Source organism: Pieris napi, chromosome 12 (assembly GCF_905475465.1).
Source record: "Pieris napi chromosome 12, ilPieNapi1.2, whole genome shotgun sequence".
NCBI lineage: Eukaryota > Metazoa > Arthropoda > Insecta > Lepidoptera > Pieridae > Pieris > Pieris napi.
In genome coordinates this window covers 2,202,791-2,221,391 of record NC_062245.1, presented here as the reverse complement: position 1 = coordinate 2,221,391, position 18,601 = coordinate 2,202,791, and the positions used below count along the sequence as shown (strand labels likewise).

Sequence of the window (18,601 nt, the reverse complement as noted above, 5' to 3'; positions counted from 1 at the left end):
ATAATTTACATAAAACCGTTATAATTATGTTAAAATAAAAATAATTAATTTTATACAACTTACTACAGCCTGTGATTTCATCATAGCGGAAACAGTGTGATGGTAACCAATAAATAATTTTAACGATGTGATTATTAATACTGATTTTTGATAATTAAATTTAAAAAAAAGTAGGTAAAAAGTGAATTAAATATATATTATTAATCAACTGTAGGGTAAGAAACTAATTTACAAGCAAAAGATTTAGTCGAGAGTAAACATGTATTTGTCGACACTTTCACATATTAAAGTACAGTACAAAATTACTTTAACTATATTCTTACTGCCCTTTCGGAGCATAAACTCTGTCTGATAGTGGTCTTAAATAACGATACAAAAAGAAAACATAATTCACTTGCCTGAAGATCATCCTTAGAAGCATCGAAAGAAAATATTTTCGGTTGTCTAGGCTCCTGTTCACAATAAGCAATTGCTATGCAAATGCAAATATATAAACTTTTAACCAACATTGTACCACAAAATATTAAAAGCAATAAGTGTTACTCGTGCGAAAATGGTCAACCGTTTGTTGTCATTTCATGGAAAACCTACAGAAATAGCCAAGGAAATTGCATGTTAGTATGCGACTAAAAGTTCCGCAGTTATTGTTACAAATTATAAGAAAAGAAGGTAATCTAGATATTGTAATTTATAGACCCGCCACTTCTGCCCTGCGATTCTGTAACTCACTTTTCAAACTCGCACAGCGGTTTTCGCATCGGCGGTCGCTCTCAAATCAGATTTTATTCTGAAAAGATGATTTAGCATTCTGAAAAGGTAGGAGCTTGTAATTTATTGTTTATCAGAATGCCAAATCATAAAATGACTGCTTCACGACTGATTTGAGAGCGACCGCCGATGCGAAAACCGCTGTGTGAGTTCGAAAAGTTAGTTACAGAATCGCAAGGCTGTTCACTACGTAACTTCTCAACTGGTTCATTATTTAAAGAGGGATAATTTAAATATATTTTTTTTTGCTTGAGATATAATGCCCGATTTTTTTTCTATATTTTGCCAAAATGGTAGGTAATAAATTATTATAACCATAGGTAATTTTTTGTCCACATCCTGGTATAGGATGTTTTTTGACAGCAGAGGCCTTGCCAACAATTATTATTATCGAAATATATCTGAGAGTTGCCATTCGACTCTATATTTTCTAAACTCTACATGATCTAACTATATAATTGCTTTTACGCCTGTCGCGTTTGATGTCGTATATAAAATGATGTTATTTTAATGACATAATAATAGCAGTTCTCACATATTTCGTTTAGTGGCAAATGGATAGCGATGGTGAAAGATATGCGAAGAAACGCGGTTAAGCGGTTAAAAATAAAGTTTTTCCTTGAGAGGAAATACGAATCCCTAATCACCTGTAATTATTTTCACGCCGTTATTTTATCGAATATTTCAGAAGGAGTTCGCACTGAGGAGCAATACGTAAAAATATCTATCATACAGCAAAAGTAGTCATATAATATTGTTTTTTGTATGGAAACTTTAATTATAGTATTTATACATAAATGACAAAAATCAAGAGGCTTAGGCTGGAATTTGTTAGTATTTTCTTTTAAATGTCAGTAATATTCAGACAAAATTCCTTTAATTCTGATCTTGCGCAAGATTACTACTACTTTCTCTTGTGCTATTTATTAAAAATTCAATATTTATTCCTTTAAAAAAGCACTGCACACCAGCGATACGTCATAATACTTATACTATCCTACATTTTTGTCCCCTTAATTGTGTCAATCCTTATGTCCTTATGTAAAAGGAATGTACTATTATTTGGTAGTATGGGACGTCGATTACGTCTTTTAGATGAAAAAAATCTGTAATTTTATTGATAGTGGATCACCACAATCAATAATTACAGATGTTTTTAATCAAGCTTGATATCAATCAATCTTGATTAAAAAACATAGAATCAATTGACTTGAAAACTATTTATGTGTTTATTCAACCTTTGAAAAAACAAGTCAAAAATATGTAGACAAATATTATTGAAGCGTATCGTGTAATAATTTACTTCTGCGAAGCTTTAAATTAATCATATTAACTCGAAGAGCAGCAGACCAGAAATAAACAAAGACTGCATTAATCCATATGCTTAGTTTGTAGTATTTTCAATGCTTTACATGAAAAGAAAATACAGATTTATATTTTATATATTTAGCGCTTCATGTCCTTCAGAAAAATTGCGGAAATAATCTTTAACCTCTTCAAATTCAAAAATCGTTTATTCATATAGGTAACATAATGTAGTGTACATATGTATGAACTTCAGAAAATAAATATATATGAAATGCTTCTATTTTTACATTTACTGCCAGTTCTCAAATCAAGAAGAGAAGAACTGGCAATAAACCATAACCATATTAATCCATGAAGTATGAATTAATTATACACATGTACATATACAAATGTACGATTATCGAAAGAATATAAAAAAGGTTTCTTCTTCTAAACATTTACACCAATTGCTTTTCCACTTTGGCGACAGTAGCCTCGCAATGGAAAATTTATTGTGTCCGTGTAAACAGAATTCCAAAAGCAATAGTCGTATTTCGAGGTTTTGTGGCAGTTGCTACCATAAGTGTAGTGCGTGAGGGTGTTTTAATTATTAATAAAATAATTAATTAAACGGAAACGGAAAAAAAAACAGCGTGTTCCACAAACACTCGTAACTTTTAAAAATTTAAATTAACTTAATTTTATCGGCAGCCCCAAAATTAAATGGATTTTTGTGTAATTTTTTAGACAAAAATCCAATACAATACCCTAGTAATCACTTAACTCGAATGAAACATCTCGCACTCAAAACCAAAATAGGTTCAAACCGATTTGTACGATATGACATAAAAAAATGTCATACGAGCTCGTGTTTACACTAGTCGAGTTTCTCGTAAGTAAGAATCTTTTTACTATAATATGTCAATGTGTAAACAGACGTAGGAAATTATCGTATGACATAATCTTAGGTTAGAATTTAGTTCTTGCCTGTATGTAAACATTTTGATACGATAATGCTATGCGACTTCTTACGGTTGCCAACCGTGGATATATGGCTCGAACACAAATAGAAAAATAACAACTTGTCAACGAGGAATGGAACGCAGTATACTCAATTTAAAACTGAAGGACAAGATCAGAAGTACACAAATAAGAAACAAAACAAAGGTTACTGACGCATCGTATCCTATTGCAAAAAACTTAAGTGGAAATGGGCGGGCCATACCGCTCGAATGAGCAATGGCAGATGGACAAAGAGGGTAACAAAGTGGAAAGGGCCACCAGGAAAAAGAAAGCGTGGTCGCCCTCTTGCACGGTGGGCCGACGAGCTTAAGAAAGTTGGTGGAGAGGATTGGGAGAAAAATGCTTAAAACAGAGAGAAATGGAGTCAATTGGAGGAGGCCTATACTCAATAAGAGGTCTTTGGAAAAAAAAATGTATTTTATGTGTGTATATATTTTATTTTGTAAATTTTTCAAGGAATAAATGAGGCCTAATTATTATTATTAATGCTATGGCGATTATTGCTGGTGATAGTCGCGTCCGATTTCTGAAACTCTCTCCATCTAAATGGGCCTTTATTCTGACGCTCCATAATGTCCTGAGGAAAAATTCATCATATACTTAAGAGTTTGCATTATTGGGAGGGTACCAGCTAGGGTAAGGTTCATAGTCGAGACTTATCGATAGCATGAATTTGTATGTATATTGTATAATTATGACAAAAACATAATTTATTGTGAGTGAGGTATGTGAAATACGGGAGTCATAGTTTGCCTAAGTCACTAGGGTCGTCTTAAACTAGGCTGGGGCCATTGGGCACACAAGAATTTGGGGCCCTTTTGGAAAGTAAAAAAAAGCTAATTTTAACAAAAAAAAATTTACTAAGTCTGACCATTTATTATAGGTCATCAAATACAGTATGATATATATCATTAATAATATTAGAATGCTGCTGGTTTTTTGGTTACGATTACAATAACGGTTTCTTTCGAGATTTCTGTTGAGTCTTCTATTATATCCTTATTAATTAGTACAGTAGAAATAGGCGCAGTTATCGATATAATAGCGTAGTATATGCCTTTTAAATAAACCTTTCGATAAGATTACTGATTTGTGAAAAAAGTGTAATGTGCCCGTTATAAATATTTTGAGAATAAATGCGTGAGAGAAATTGTCGGTCCTTCGGGGCCCCATGAGAATGTGGGCCCTGGGCACGGGCCCCGTGTGCCCTTATGATGAAGACGGTATTGTAAGTCACGACTGTAGTACGGATATGATCAGCAAATTGTGTACAGAAGCGTAAAAATATCAACAGTGACTTAACCGTAGTTTCATCGTGGAGACAATTCTTAAGATTACGATATCGTCATGCTGTTGTAACGTCATTGTTTCCTCATACAATTGTTCCGGGGCAGATGCCGGAACGACACGTATATAGTGAATATGGTGATATGGGGACCGGCAGTGCAAGATGGCATCTAAGATAGTTCTGCTGGTTTTCGTGGCTGGTGCCTGTGTGAGAGGAGATTATAGGAGCGATGGGTAAGTGAGCATGATTTTTTTTTTAATTTTCCGTTTAACTAGCAATAAATGTCCACAAGATTTTTTGGACAATTTTGTCACATGTTATCTAACCTTAATAGGTTAGATTAGTTCGCCTAGGGAGGTGATGCAATTTTTTTCCGTTTAACCTGATTGTTCAAGTGATTCTTCTTAAACAAAGGTTTAATGTTTCAGTGGATTTTTACCAAGTCCAAGTTACCAAAGAATGGAAGATCAGCTAGCGGAGCCGTCTGCTAGAAGTGATAAGAGTAGAGACGAAGACAATGATCACGGGGATAGGACACAGAGATTCGGGATATCTTCATATGGAACTACCGTGAGTAACTATATCCAAAAAGTACGAATTTTTTTTTGCAACATGCCTTGGGTCAGCTTGTCTGTTGTTAAATATTTTTGGCTCTAGAGTCTTGGTCGTATGCTTGATGATATCTTCGAAAAACTGAGATTCGTTCTTGCCGCTCACAATTTCATGTATGTATTATTTTTCGATTTTATTTATGTCATCAAAAGCGATTGCACTAGAGCAAGCACAAATGCTTAGAATATAGCATTAATTTATATGCTCCGTCAAAAGCCAGTCTTAATAGAAAGTAGCCATCGCGGCTTGGGTCTGTAAAACTTAATTTGTTTACGCTAACATCCAGAGAACTACATAGATCTGCATGAAAATATGTTCAGTTCAGTTCATGAGTCGAAGTACTGTTTATTATTTACAAATATAGGTTATTTTATGAACCCTACTTTCTTTCCATAGGGTCCATACGGAGGATCAGCTCCAGGCATCTACGGACCGTTAAAAATAGACCTCGGAGGGGTTCTCCTGGGTTCTATATTAGGCTTTGGTGCTGTGATAGTTTTACCCAAGATTATACAAGCTTTCTCGTATGGATATGGCGGCTATGGTCGAAGTAATGTATTATTTATAACAATATTTATTTTTACAGCGTTCACCAGATTGTCTTTAGCTTCCAACTTGAATTTATTCATATTACTACATTAAAATTCATTTTTGTATGAAAGTAAGGTCTGTTATGAAACATAAAAATTGCGTGCGTACAAAGTACCTACACATGTCAGAAGTGAAAATTCTTTGGCAAACGAATTTTTAAGTCTTGTTCATACATATTTATACAAATCTAAAAGTTTAGATTTCCGAGATTTAGAGGGAGGGAAAAAGGAAGATATGTTAGGAATTTAATGAATTTAATTGTCATTAAAATATTAAGTGTAAATTAATACAAATACATTTATTTTTTTATTTATTTCTTCGATAATAAAAACACGTGACATTTTAATTCGTCAGTTGAGATTTCAATAAATTATTTTGTATAAAATATAAAATACTTATATTTCATAAATTCTCTTTACGAAATTTTAATTTACAAATATAATTTCTATAAGGCAATTCACCCTTCTCACTCTCTCTAAATCGGTCTCAATCGCTCTCTCCCTTTTCTTCGACAAAAACGCTGCACATCTACGTCACATTTCGTAAAAATTTTACCCTCATGCGTCTAAAGAAGTTTCACTTCAATAATAGTTTTTATTGCTACGTGGAATTGTAAAAATACTTTTTATATTGAGTGGCCTTTAAAATCTTTTAATAATGAAATATTTTCAGGCGCAGAAAGCGACTTAGGTCAGTTATCTGATCTGCTAGGACATTTCGACCAGACACTTGGTAGATATAACGTGGACTCGGCATCTTGTATGCAGCGTCTTGCGTGTTCATATGTGCAATTGGCAAATGAAAATACGGTCAATGGTAATGGAACCGATTTTGATACCATGCTGGCTTCTGTCGCTAAGTAAGTACTGGTGATGATGAGCGGCAATCATTATAATAAATAAACAGCTTTATTTTATGCCAATAGCTAATTCATGTTTGCTGGGGCAAATTCTTTTGATGGGGCCCCATCAGTAAAGATCGTCACGTTGTCCTCAGTTTAATTTAAATAAACTTCGAGATATTCAGCGTACTCAATTACACGTTGTATATGTTCCACTACTGGCCATAGGCCTCCTCTCTTAGGCGAGAGGGAATGGTTTGTAGTGCCCACGCTAGCCCAATGCGTATTGGAGACTTCACATTCATCCATAGAACATAATATCTCTTGGGCAGAATATTTTTAGAGGCATATTTTGCCAACCCTGCCACCCTATTGTTACACCACTGCATATTTGAGAATAAACTTTTCACCATCATTATTTATTTACTCAAGGAAACTTAACTATTCTGTTACAAAATAGTTTGACAGCTAAAAAACGAGTTTTTTTATGTCTTTATTTTTTATATGTGTAACATTATTTTATACATTTTCTTATTAAGAAGCGTTGCGTGTCGGAATAAAATCTTATAGACGCTATAATAAATTTACTTATTTTTCCAGTAATTCACTGCTTCACCGCATGCTAGAAGGTACCTCTATTTACGAAGCGATGTCAGCCGGTCGTTCATTGGAAACGGACTGCCACCAGCGTTATTCGAAATGTAGACTTGATAAGAACACTGTCGTCAAAATCATTACGCAAATGATACCAACCTAGTATCAACCATATTTAAATAAATGTTGTTCAATTATAACGTTTTTTACTTCAAACACTTTGTTGTTGCAATTTATTTTAAACTCAATACCTACTCTCGTGATTCCATGTTTATCAGATCATGAAGTCTCTGATTGAAATCCCAAAAAAGATACTGAGACTCTATTATATTATATACTCTATAGACTATACTAGGGACTCTACTAGACTATACTAGGGACTCTACTAGACTATACTAGGGACTCTACTAGACTATACTAGGGACTCTACTAGACTATACTAGGGACTCTACTAGACTATACTAGGGACTCTACTAGACTATACTAGAGACTCCAGGAATAGTCAAAACCTGAAAAAATACGATATCTAGGCGATCAGTATCCTTTGCTAAACGCTGTGTGATTTTCTATTTAAAGTGTAGTAGTTTAGCTCACGTAGTTACTCAAAATGTGGGAAAAATCGAATAAAAAACAACGTACAAATTTAACAATATATTATGTCAATCAAACCCTATCTACAATATTGTTCTGATATGCTCATCAACTAATACAACCTTATTGCTCTCTAAATACCTTCATATTTAATGTACTAATTTAAGCACCAAAGCTGTTTTGAAATACCTACTTTCTAGTTATCCAAATTCGTGACCTTGAACGCCACTTTTCCCTCGACGTGGATATACTTACACTAGCGTTATCTAACGTACTATAAGCGTTAATAAAGTTTTGTCACTTTCATTTTCAAGAAGAGTGTTAAAGACAAAATATTTAATAAGGTTAAGCACGTTTTTGAAGACCCTTTATTTTTATGAATACATTAGACAAGTGCCTTTTAGTTTTTGAGTTCAAAATATTCGCGGGTTTATGGTGACGTGACGAGTAACATTTGATAGCTATGCGTTATTTCAATGAAATTAAAAAAAAATATATATCCAAAACTTTAAATTAGCACATGAAACAGATTCAAATTTTTATGTTGTTTTGTTAGTTGGTAGTTACAATAACAACTTGTTAATACGTACTCTGTTTTGCGTGTGCGTTAACGGCAGAGCGTATTTATGTTAGAGCTTAATACTTTCTTAAACTCCCGATAGGGCTACATCATTGCGATTTTATTGATTTTCTATTTTATTCATAGTTTGCTACATAATTAGATTCGTAAAAATAAAGTATATGGGTGCACAATCAATGTTCCGTTTAAATTCTCCATACTAAAATCATCGGAGCTATTCTATTACGATAGATTCTTGTATGTTTGAAGTTTGGGTAGGTAGGTAGAAGTATCTAGGTATATTGACCTTAGTAAACGACGCACCTACCGTTTTTGGTTACAAGATTCTTTTGGAATACAGTCAAACCTGGGTAAGTGAGAACTGGATAGGTCCCGTCAGGGACCCGTCATTTTAGGCTCCCAAAACCTCTATTAGCGAGAAACAGAAATCTCTGTAAGAGAGAGTAGTTTTTCCCTCATGGACCTCCATAAGTGAGACTACTACTTATCTATACCTCTATAAGCGACAGTCGAGCTTTTTTATTTATATTATTTAGGAGGAACTATAGCTACAATAAAAATACATACATACATACATAAAAGATACACACATACAGTAACAAATGACTAAACAAAATTAACATCTGCTATTTTATGACTCATTCTTAACTTTCGTGGAACTTCCTACCATAGTTTATGAGTTACATAAAACCATTCAAAATACTAATACCCAAACGAAAATGACGGATTTTTTAAAGTGTAAATAAGTTCTAAATAAAGTATATACTGTGACTATGTGACTTGTTATTGCTGGGTCTGCTCTATAAGAGAGAAACGCTGCCCATGTACCTGCATTAGCGAGAAACTCGTATTAGTAAGAAACCTCTATAAGCGAGAATGAGATTGTGCTTCCTTGAACTCTCGCTTATCCAGGTTTGACTGTTTACCATATTAAGCTTCTTTCATATTTTGTCTCAAATTCATACAAGGCACTTGTCAAATCACCGGTTTTCTTCGGAATTTCTTATAAATTCTTAGACTTAAGATGAGAAAAATATTTCCTTTCTTAAAAATGTAAGCATTTATACTTAATAATACTCATTTTAATTTTACAATACAATAAAGCTAATTTTCGAATCTTGGTCACGAAAATTCGTTTGTTATTGCCCGAGTACAATTGTAGTTCAAATCATGATTTCGATTTTATTTACAAAAACTAATGAGCCGCATAAAAAATAAGGTGAAAAAAAATAAAAACAAATAACTAAAAAAGACTTTATTGCATCAATATTGAAATAAAATAATGGCAACATTTAAAAACTTAGAATGTACAAAAAATGCATTCACGTACAATCGCATTATGTACAGAAAAAAAAGTGACCTCATTTGATTAAACATAATTGTACCTTTCTACAAATACACCTTAAAAATAAAACAAAACGACAAAATCAATACGATCAACCATATAAACTGATGACAGAATCTTGAGCACTGTCAAATGTCAAACCTTATCAATTGACAGATCGTGGAGTATGACGTTTATAACAATCGCAATGCCATTAATAATAAACCACGTGTCATTCAACCCTAAATAGTTATTAAGTAATATTTATCTATTTTTATTTAAAGTTGAGTAGCAACATAACATAGGCGTTTAATCATATTATCGTGAAACAGGAAGACCGAATACCAATACAACACTGCATGGAAATATTTGAACTAGATATTATTTATAACGTAAAAATACTATAAAATTTGTATTATTATTAAAACTATTGGAATCTACTAGATTCTGTCACTATTTTTGTAGTGTTTTTACGTTATATACATATTAAATATAGTTAATATTTCAGCATGGTAACCCTGTACAGGGATACCTGTGTAAATAAAACGGTGGTTAAAAATTATTGTTCCAACCCAAAATTCATTTTACGACTAGAATTTCAATTGTGACAAGATTCGCCATGTTTCTTTAATAATACGCAAAACACTGGGAAGAGAAATTCATTTAAGGTAGAAATCAGATATATTTTGGAGGTTTTGATAAAAATAGCGCGGCTTTCGTTACCATAGTTACCTGGAAATAACATCAATACTAAGGTCGATCTTTTATAACATGCCGTTATGAGTACCTCCACTTGACTACTCCCAAAGTAAAGTTTAGTTCATTATTAATACCATTGGATAAAATTGTCTATTTACGTTAATGAAAATGTAAAGGCGGCAAAATGTGATCAATCGCCCAATAAGGCCGCTAACAATTGCTCGTTCACCAGACCGTGTTTAGTAGAGCATGCTGAGAACTGAGTTCGCGTACGCCATAGCTTTCACGTCCGGATGAGGCTGAAAAGTGAATTAAGTACATTTCTTTAAAACAATATTTAAAGGACGATAACAGGATATTTTTGTTCAAGTATTACGTAACGCAATTTTTGGAGATTATTGACCCCCCTCCATGTATCTTATATCGTATCGTATCCCTTAGAAAAACTGTTTTAAGGAATTAAATTGTAATGTCAAGGTTTTGTCAATCAAGAGTTATTTTCATAAAAAATCCATATCAATACTTACAACAGCTTCATACGTCGTGAAGTTGGGTTTGAGGTCCTTCCCGTTCATAGTTATGAATGCTCCCAGGTTCCCCATTGTGTCACTATAACGTAAAACAGAAATAGCTTATACGCATGTACAATTCTGACATTCATAAGTGTTGCTACAAAAAAGTTCGCCTTCGAAAAAGGGACCAATTTGACCCATTATGAATTAAACAAAAAAAAGTGTGTGTGTACAAAGTACACATGTCAGAAGTGAAACTTCTGTGGCAAACTAATCTTTAAGTTTAGATTTCCGATACTTAGAGGGACGGAAAAAGGAATATTAGGAATTTAATGTATTTAATTGTCATTAAAATATTAAGTGTCGAATAATAACTAATAAATAATAAATAAAAACGTGACGATTTGCTACAAAATTTCTCCCATACGTCGATAAAGAACTTTCATTCCAACGCCGATAAAGAAGTTTGACTTCAAAAAGCAACATGGCGCGTAACCGAAAAATGTGACGCGTAACGAGAAAATGTAACACTAAATTTTTTTCCAACCCCGATAAAGAAGTTTCACTTCAAAAATGCGACGTATTTTTTATGTTCTATCAAAACGGTAATTCTAAATATTTACTTAGTCAAGTGACCTAATAAAAAAATAAATATTTCAATATCACGAACAATATATCGAATTAACTTCAATTACTTTAATTTATTCTTTACCTGGCATCACTGCCTACTAATTCCAGGGTTAGTAAACATTTAAAAAAAATAAAAAGGTTATCTTTACTTTTGCGTTTTTTACTGTTTGTGATGTAAATGGACGTAATTACAACTCGCCGTAAAATCACTTTTAATGTGGACCACCGAATTTAATAAAATTGATTCATTCACTAACAAATAAAATGTAGATGTTCAGACTCAATTTGAAACTGAAAAATGTGCCTGGCCAAAAAGTTAGTCAGAATTCTACGGAATTAAAAATCAGAGTATAGCTTATTTAATACGCTACGTGTAACTAACGATGACAATTTTTTTTAGACAATTGCCCTCCTTGCTTTTAGCTTCAGTCTGTTTCTATTTCCTTACCAACGTCGGTTTTGGGTCTTAAACCTACAGCACCTGTACTCTGTAACTTTAAGGCTCGCAAGCGCGCTGCCGGCCTTTTAAGAATTGGTACGCTCTTTTCTTGAAGGACCCTAAGTCGAATTGGTTCGGAAATAATTACGTTTATGTAAGTAGTTCTTTCAATAGCGGATATTGAGCGCTGATGTAGCAATCTTGGGATCACGTGCAACGACAAAATGTGATTAATAAAATAATGAATTCATTAAATAAAAAATATGACGTACCAATAATTAGGCGCCGAGAAGACCGTGATACACTTCCCGTCGTGCGCGACCTCGTACCCGTCATTTTTGACCTCGTGACTTCGTATGACATAATCCAACTTGTTGGTTTTAAGGAATGCGGCTGTGACGTCAGGGCCGAACTGGCAGCCCACGCCCCTTCTGGATGGGGACCTGCCTTCCATGGGCTGAGGGTCTGACCAGAGCAGCTCGCACATTATACCTGGAATAATAGTGTTTTAAATTTGTAATGCTATATTTTTTTAAATTATATTAATCATTTAGTTTGACATTCATCTAATTAACAAGAAATAAACATAAGTCAATTAAAACCATACTTTAATTAATAAAAGGAACACGTGTGTATTTGAATCAACTAATTCTGCTCCCGCCTGGTATTTTCATGAAATGAAATGAATGAATGAATGATGAATGAAATGAATGAATGAATGGCAATAGGCATAAGTTAACAATTCAGCTTACTTACTAAGGGTATATAATATATTTAGAATGAAGAAGAAAAATGCAGGTCATTTAAACTGAACCTTTTAGTTGATAAATCTTGACTAGAACGCATAATTGCAAAATTCACTTTAACAGGAGATATCCTATACATTTATGCCATTTTTTAGCCGAACATTATTTATTTACAGAGAATTACATTAAAACTAAGTCTTAATCAATAGATAATATACTGTCGATATTTTTGAGTTATAATTTACTACACCAGCCAAATTCAGATCAACTCAGCACTAAATAGGTACTTTTGGCGATACACAATACTACAATTCAGAATAAAATCTCTGAACGCAGATGTAACGGTGGCAAAATTAAAAAAAAATGCAATCTGAAAGCGTGGCGGAATTTATTGCGAGTTCTTCTCATTCGTTCTACGACCTTGATTTAAGAACTGTAGATTTTTTTTTATACGGCATACATAGACGCATATATTTTTGAAGTTATACTTCTGTAGGCGCGTTATGAAAAATTGATGAGAGTGAAATTTCATGATGCGCGCGCACCGTGACATAAAATTAACAGAATGAAGTTGCCCACGGAAGATGCTACGGCTTTGGACATAATTTAAAAACAACCTTCGAATAATAATAGAATTTATGTTACACTTAATGTAAGAGAATAATAATAAATATTTATTTATTTAATTTTTCAAATGTAAACTGAACTTTATTGACTATAATGACTCCTTTTCCAGTCTTTGATTATTTAATTGTAATAAATTATTTGCATGCAATCAAAAACTATTTTTAATAATGCCAAAGAAGTATAACTTTACGCGCGTACATAAGTACACGCACCCTTTTTTTTTCACTTAGGTTCATATGTGTGTATTAATTACATGAATAAATGAATATTTTAATAAGTTGCGTCTAGAACAACATATATTCTTCATAGTTAATTATAAGGAGCTTAGAGAACTTACCATCTTCTGGCGGTTCCCTATTCCTCTCCACTTTGCGGATATCATCGAGCGTGATGTCGTCCTTCGAGAATAGACCTCCATGCATCACAATCACACGCGAATTAATGCAATGGGCTAATGGCAGCCAATGATACACCTCAGTGAAGAGATCAGCCATTTGTGATGAGTATTTAGAGGTTACTTCGCCACGGAAACCATATACCCTGTTCATGTCTAGCGTTTCGTGGTTTCCTGAAAAAGGAATTACGAGAGAATTTTCAATAAATATTGTACAAGAATTTATAAATAACTATTGGACCCGACAGTCGTTAGAACTTGGAAATCTTTTTCGGCAAACAAAAATAATTCGGACGGCTCAGACTAGGAATCGAACCCAGATCGTTTGTTTACGCGCCAAGAGCTCTACCAGTTAAGCTATCCGAGACTGGTACCTGAAAAACCAGCTATTTAGTTGGAGTATAGATAAATAACCCAGATACCGATTGCAGCGCCATCTGCCGGGCTGATTTGTGAATCATCACGCATACAAAAAATCAATTAAAATCGGTCCAGCCGTTTAAGAGGAGTTCAGTGACATACACACGTACAGTAGAATTATATATATATGTATATATATATATATATATATATATATAAAGATGAGGAAATATTAAACAACTACTAAAATATATAACGGTAAGTCAGACTAAAATCTAGTTATAAAATCTGTCAAACCTATTTTATTCTATTCTGTTTGACATTTTGACAGCGGACAAGAGCTGCAAGCTACTAAAATCATGCGAAAAATAATAATATACTATAATAAAATATATATATTTTTAGTACATATAATATGTATGTAATAAAAGTAGTATAAAGCACAACTATAAAACCATAAATTACAATATGTCAGTTAAAAACTTCACATTTTTCACACTTTAGCTAATTCAGGCTTGTAGCATGTTTCTGAAACCAGTTGCGGCTGAGAGTATGAGTGGAAAACCCATCGTGATTTATCTGAAAGTCCTGAGTTTCATTCCAGTTAAAAAAAAACAAGTCTTAAAATCAAGATATACTGCCCTAGAAATAGTCAGCCTACAAACACAACATTGTAAATTAATGTAAATTCTTAATATAACTTACCTCTAGACATAAAGAAGTGGTCCGGATACAACAACTTAAAACTGAATAAGGTAAATATACATTCAACACTAAATGAGCCGCGGTCAACAAAGTCACCGTTAAACAAGTAAGGATTGCTCTCCGAAGGTAATCCATTAAGTTTAAATATGTTCATTAAATCGTAGTACTGGCCATGAATGTCTCCACATACGGTGAACTTTTTATCATCCTCCACTTTGATGTCTACTAGAGACGGCTGTTTTTGAAGATATGCTTTGACATCTATTAGTATCTGGAAAATAATTATTGATGATGAATATTCAGTTTCTTTGTGCTTGACGAAAACAGATAACATGGCATTTTTATTAAACTTCCATAGTATGTGTCAATTATAAATGAACAGGTAATTTATAAATGATAATTTATATTCTCTAGAAATTAGGCAAGTTTTAATATACTCAAAGGTTTATAAACTGACTTGCTTGCTTGTGTTAATATTTTAGTTTATGCTAACTATAAAGAAATAATAACAGTTATTAGTGGTAAAATTATATTATTCATTTACTGTTATATTAATTGTATTATTTTATATGTAACTTTAGTATAATCAAAGCCAAGCTATTGTTGATAACCTAGATTTTTTAGGCACCATAACTGTTTCAATTAAGGTAAACTTGTTACAAATTTTGATATTTTCTTGTATATATTTAAAGTAAATTAAGTAAACAATAATGATTTTAATGTAAGACAATAAACATTTAGTGATAATTTTAGCAACAACCAAGATTTTTTTAAATATTTTTTTTATTGGTAAATTCACACAAATTGACCTAGTCCCATGCTAAGCTGGTGAAGCTTGTGTTATGGGTACTAGGCAACGGATAAACATACATATTTTAGATAGATAGACATATAAATACATATTTAAACACCCAAGACCTAAGCACAACACCAAATGCTCATCACATCGATGTTTGTCTCAGCCGGGGATCGAACCCGGGACCCATGGATTCACAGTCAGGGGTACTAACCACTAGACCAATGAGCCGTCGAAATGTAAGATACTTGTAAATTACAGAATTTCCTGTTATATCTACAATAAAAACTTACTTTATATGCATATTTCTTATGAAGCTTCTTTTGATGTTCATAGAACTTCATTAGTTCAGTCACAAACTTGAGAGTAACCTTTCCATCTTCCAGACTTGGACCCACATATTCATCTTCAATAGCTGAAAATTTATGAAATGTATATGAATATATTTCACAATAATTATATCTATTGTGCGAGTTCATACTATGTAGTAATAATTATTGTTTAAACTACCTACAATGTTAGTGCTATTAATGACTTATAGTTTATATACACAACATGTTATATGTTCAACACACAGTGTTTTTTATTGAATAGATAATTCACAAACAGCCAGTTCACCATACACAAAAATTACAAATACCGAAAAAGAATGCAGTCACCACAACAAAATACGCAAATTAAAAATATCTTATAGGTATATACATTATACATACATACATTATATGATAGCAAAAAGATATGAAGAACCAAAAATGTGGATAAGGCAATCCCAGATTTTGTTTTATAAGCAAGTGAAGTTCTGACTTTTGACTCATAGGTTTTGTTCCATTATTTCATTCCAGAAAATATAGCTGTATATATATACTAAGGCAAGAAAGCAGTGCCTCAAATAAAAAAAATCTACATTAAGAAGTAATTGAATCTGATTTCAATGAAACTTAATTTGATATGCTAATTTGGTTATTGAATTTATTCAAATAATAATTTGTTCAGAATACACTTACTATGCTAAAAGGTCACAGAAGTTTAATGGTAGGTTAAGTTCCGGTAAATCAATTAAAAATTTAAGTTAATTAAGGGAACTACTTACTTATAGAATCTAAATTAATAGAATCAGCTATATTCACTTCTTTCTTCTCTACTGCTATTGCTTTTTCAAATGCAATTTTCATAACTATTTTGTTACATTCATTATATTTCAACTTGGCATCTTTGTCATTTGGCCTAACTTTGGTGACCTGGAAGAAAGGTAATGATAATGTGACTTAGATGTAAGAGAAAATTATATAACTCTACTAAACTGACTTTCTAATACTAAATACAATATAGTGTGAATGTGTGTTACTCGTAATAAAACCACACCACAACAGAAAACCATTTAAGTACAGATTTATTTTAATTACTACTATAACACAATGATTGTAACAACACTAATGTGTAGCATGTGTAAATTTTATGTGTGGCTTTTAGAATATGTTACAGTACTTTTCCCGAAAACATCATGTCTTTGATTCAAAAATATCTATGTGTGAGATTTTTTCTTGCCAATAAAAAAAATCAATCAAACAAAGTACACAGTACAGTAAACAAATACAGTACAAACTACATTTTTATTTTGTTAATTTATCATGGATAGGATATCAAAAGCTTCTGATCTGACTCTAAGAATATGTAATATGTGATATTAGCAAAGGCGAAATAATAAAATATTGTTCCTACAAAACAAATTCTACAAATAAAATCTTCATATTTGGGTGTACTTTGATATTATCAGATATGTTATCAGTCTTCTGTCCTAGAAATGGATGTTACTAAATTGTAAGAGGTTTGATATGGGGCATTTATTTCATATTTATTATTCATCATTCATTATATATAACAAATAAATATAGAGAAGATAAATATTAAAAATATAAATTATTTGTGGATAGTATGTTCATCAAGAGTGAATTACAAAAATAATATCTGTATATTTTCCTGTTTCTTAAACATAAAGTATTTATTTATTTCGTACTCCTACTGCTAAAATAAATTCTATATAACAAAAATCCAATTATACTATAGATATAACCAAAGATGGAATAAATGATATATAAAATTAATACAAAAAAGTTCAAGCATTAATAAAACTTAGGAATGAAAAAACAATAAGATGCAACAAATACATTAACTAAGTATGCCTAATTTGTGTATGACATATAATGGTGTGTAAGTCAGGGTAAGTATGTGATGGCGTATGTTGCATTCTAGATGATAAAATATTACAATATTATTGGCATTAGTTAATATGTTTAATGAATGAATATAGAAAAGTATATTCAATATGTATACTGTAATTTCTATTAAGCCATTTCATACCAATAGCGCTATGACATGTATTCTCAAAAATATCTACTTACATATTGGAAATCCATAAGCGCTTGCTTATATTTTCCTAAAGACATATTAGCAGCTGCTCGCCTGTAATAGGCCTTAATGTAAGTTTTATCCAAACCTATTGCTTTCGTTGCATCACTCAAGGCATAACCAAAATTTTCAAGTTTTAAATTTGATATACTCCTATTACCGTAGTATATGGCATTTTTTGGGTTCTTTTCTATTGCTTTAGAATACAATTCAATTGCGTTATTGTAATGTTGTTCTGGAAAAGAGGTTATAATAAATATTTAAAAATCAGTATATAGTTCGAACATAATTTAGTTACTAAAATGAAGATTTAGACATAGAAAAAAATTTCGGAATAAGAAGTAAATGCGTACTTACTTTTAAAACATTCATTTGCCTCATTTTTATATTTTTCTGCTGCTTCTATGTCTTCTTGTGATACTGGTCCAGTGAGTTCCTCGTTTTCAGCCATTGTATAATTAAATAATTAACCACAAAACTAATCTTAAAGATTCTTTTAATCAATTAAAATAACTTTATCATAAGAAATTAATATTATAGTTTCTTACATCCATTTATCTTTGTATCCGCATTACGTGAAAAATTTATTTGATAGATGAATGATAGTCATAGACTATAGTATATAGAAACTATAGAGTTCCATAGAATAAAAAAATCGTGACTACTTTTTTATGAAAAATCAAAAATTGACATGGATACAAGTTTAACTTACTTATAGACTAGAGATTACTGGTGCGTTCCACTAAGCGCTCACGACGATCAAAATGCTCCTTTAGCCATTCCACATA

At 32.1% G+C, this 18,601-nt stretch overlaps 2 protein-coding genes across 2 annotated transcripts; one reads left to right on the top strand and one right to left on the bottom strand.

Annotated features, from left to right (window-relative positions):
• Positions 1-4,371: 4,371 nt before the first annotated feature.
• LOC125054619 lies at positions 4,372-7,201 on the top strand. Its single transcript, XM_047656625.1, has 5 exons — positions 4,372-4,599; positions 4,795-4,936; positions 5,375-5,528; positions 6,242-6,428; positions 7,011-7,201. Exons 1-5 carry the CDS (start codon positions 4,529-4,531, stop codon positions 7,165-7,167), a joined length of 711 nt encoding a protein of 236 aa, XP_047512581.1. The 5' UTR covers positions 4,372-4,528; the 3' UTR covers positions 7,168-7,201.
• A 2,214-nt stretch (positions 7,202-9,415) lies between these two features.
• Positions 9,416-18,423, bottom strand: LOC125054528 (serine/threonine-protein phosphatase 5). Its single transcript, XM_047656490.1, has 9 exons — positions 18,171-18,423; positions 17,807-18,048; positions 16,498-16,645; positions 15,701-15,822; positions 14,612-14,882; positions 13,490-13,720; positions 12,052-12,271; positions 10,726-10,807; positions 9,416-10,497 (listed from the first exon to the last, which is right to left on the bottom strand). Exons 1-9 carry the CDS (start codon positions 18,262-18,264, stop codon positions 10,438-10,440), a joined length of 1,470 nt encoding a protein of 489 aa, XP_047512446.1. The 5' UTR covers positions 18,265-18,423; the 3' UTR covers positions 9,416-10,437.
• Positions 18,424-18,601: the final 178 nt, after the last annotated feature.

Bases quoted from the DNA above. Each gene is read 5' to 3' on its own strand.
- LOC125054619 (XM_047656625.1), top strand. From the start codon at position 4,529: ATGGCATCTAAGATAGTTCTGCTGGTTTTCGTGGCTGGTGCCTGTGTG. The intron at 4,600-4,794 runs GTAAGTGAGCAT...TTAATGTTTCAG, and splicing joins GGAGATTATAGGAGCGATGG to TGGATTTTTACCAAGTCCAA. The intron at 4,937-5,374 runs GTGAGTAACTAT...TTCTTTCCATAG, and splicing joins TATCTTCATATGGAACTACC to GGTCCATACGGAGGATCAGC.
- LOC125054528 (XM_047656490.1), bottom strand. From the start codon at position 18,264: ATGGCTGAAAACGAGGAACTCACTGGACCAGTATCACAAGAAGACATA. The intron at 14,883-15,700 runs GTAAGTTTTTAT...ATTATTTTCCAG, and splicing joins ATAAGAAATATGCATATAAA to ATACTAATAGATGTCAAAGC. The intron at 10,808-12,051 runs GTACGTCATATT...TTTACGTTATAG, and splicing joins TTCTCGGCGCCTAATTATTG to TGACACAATGGGGAACCTGG.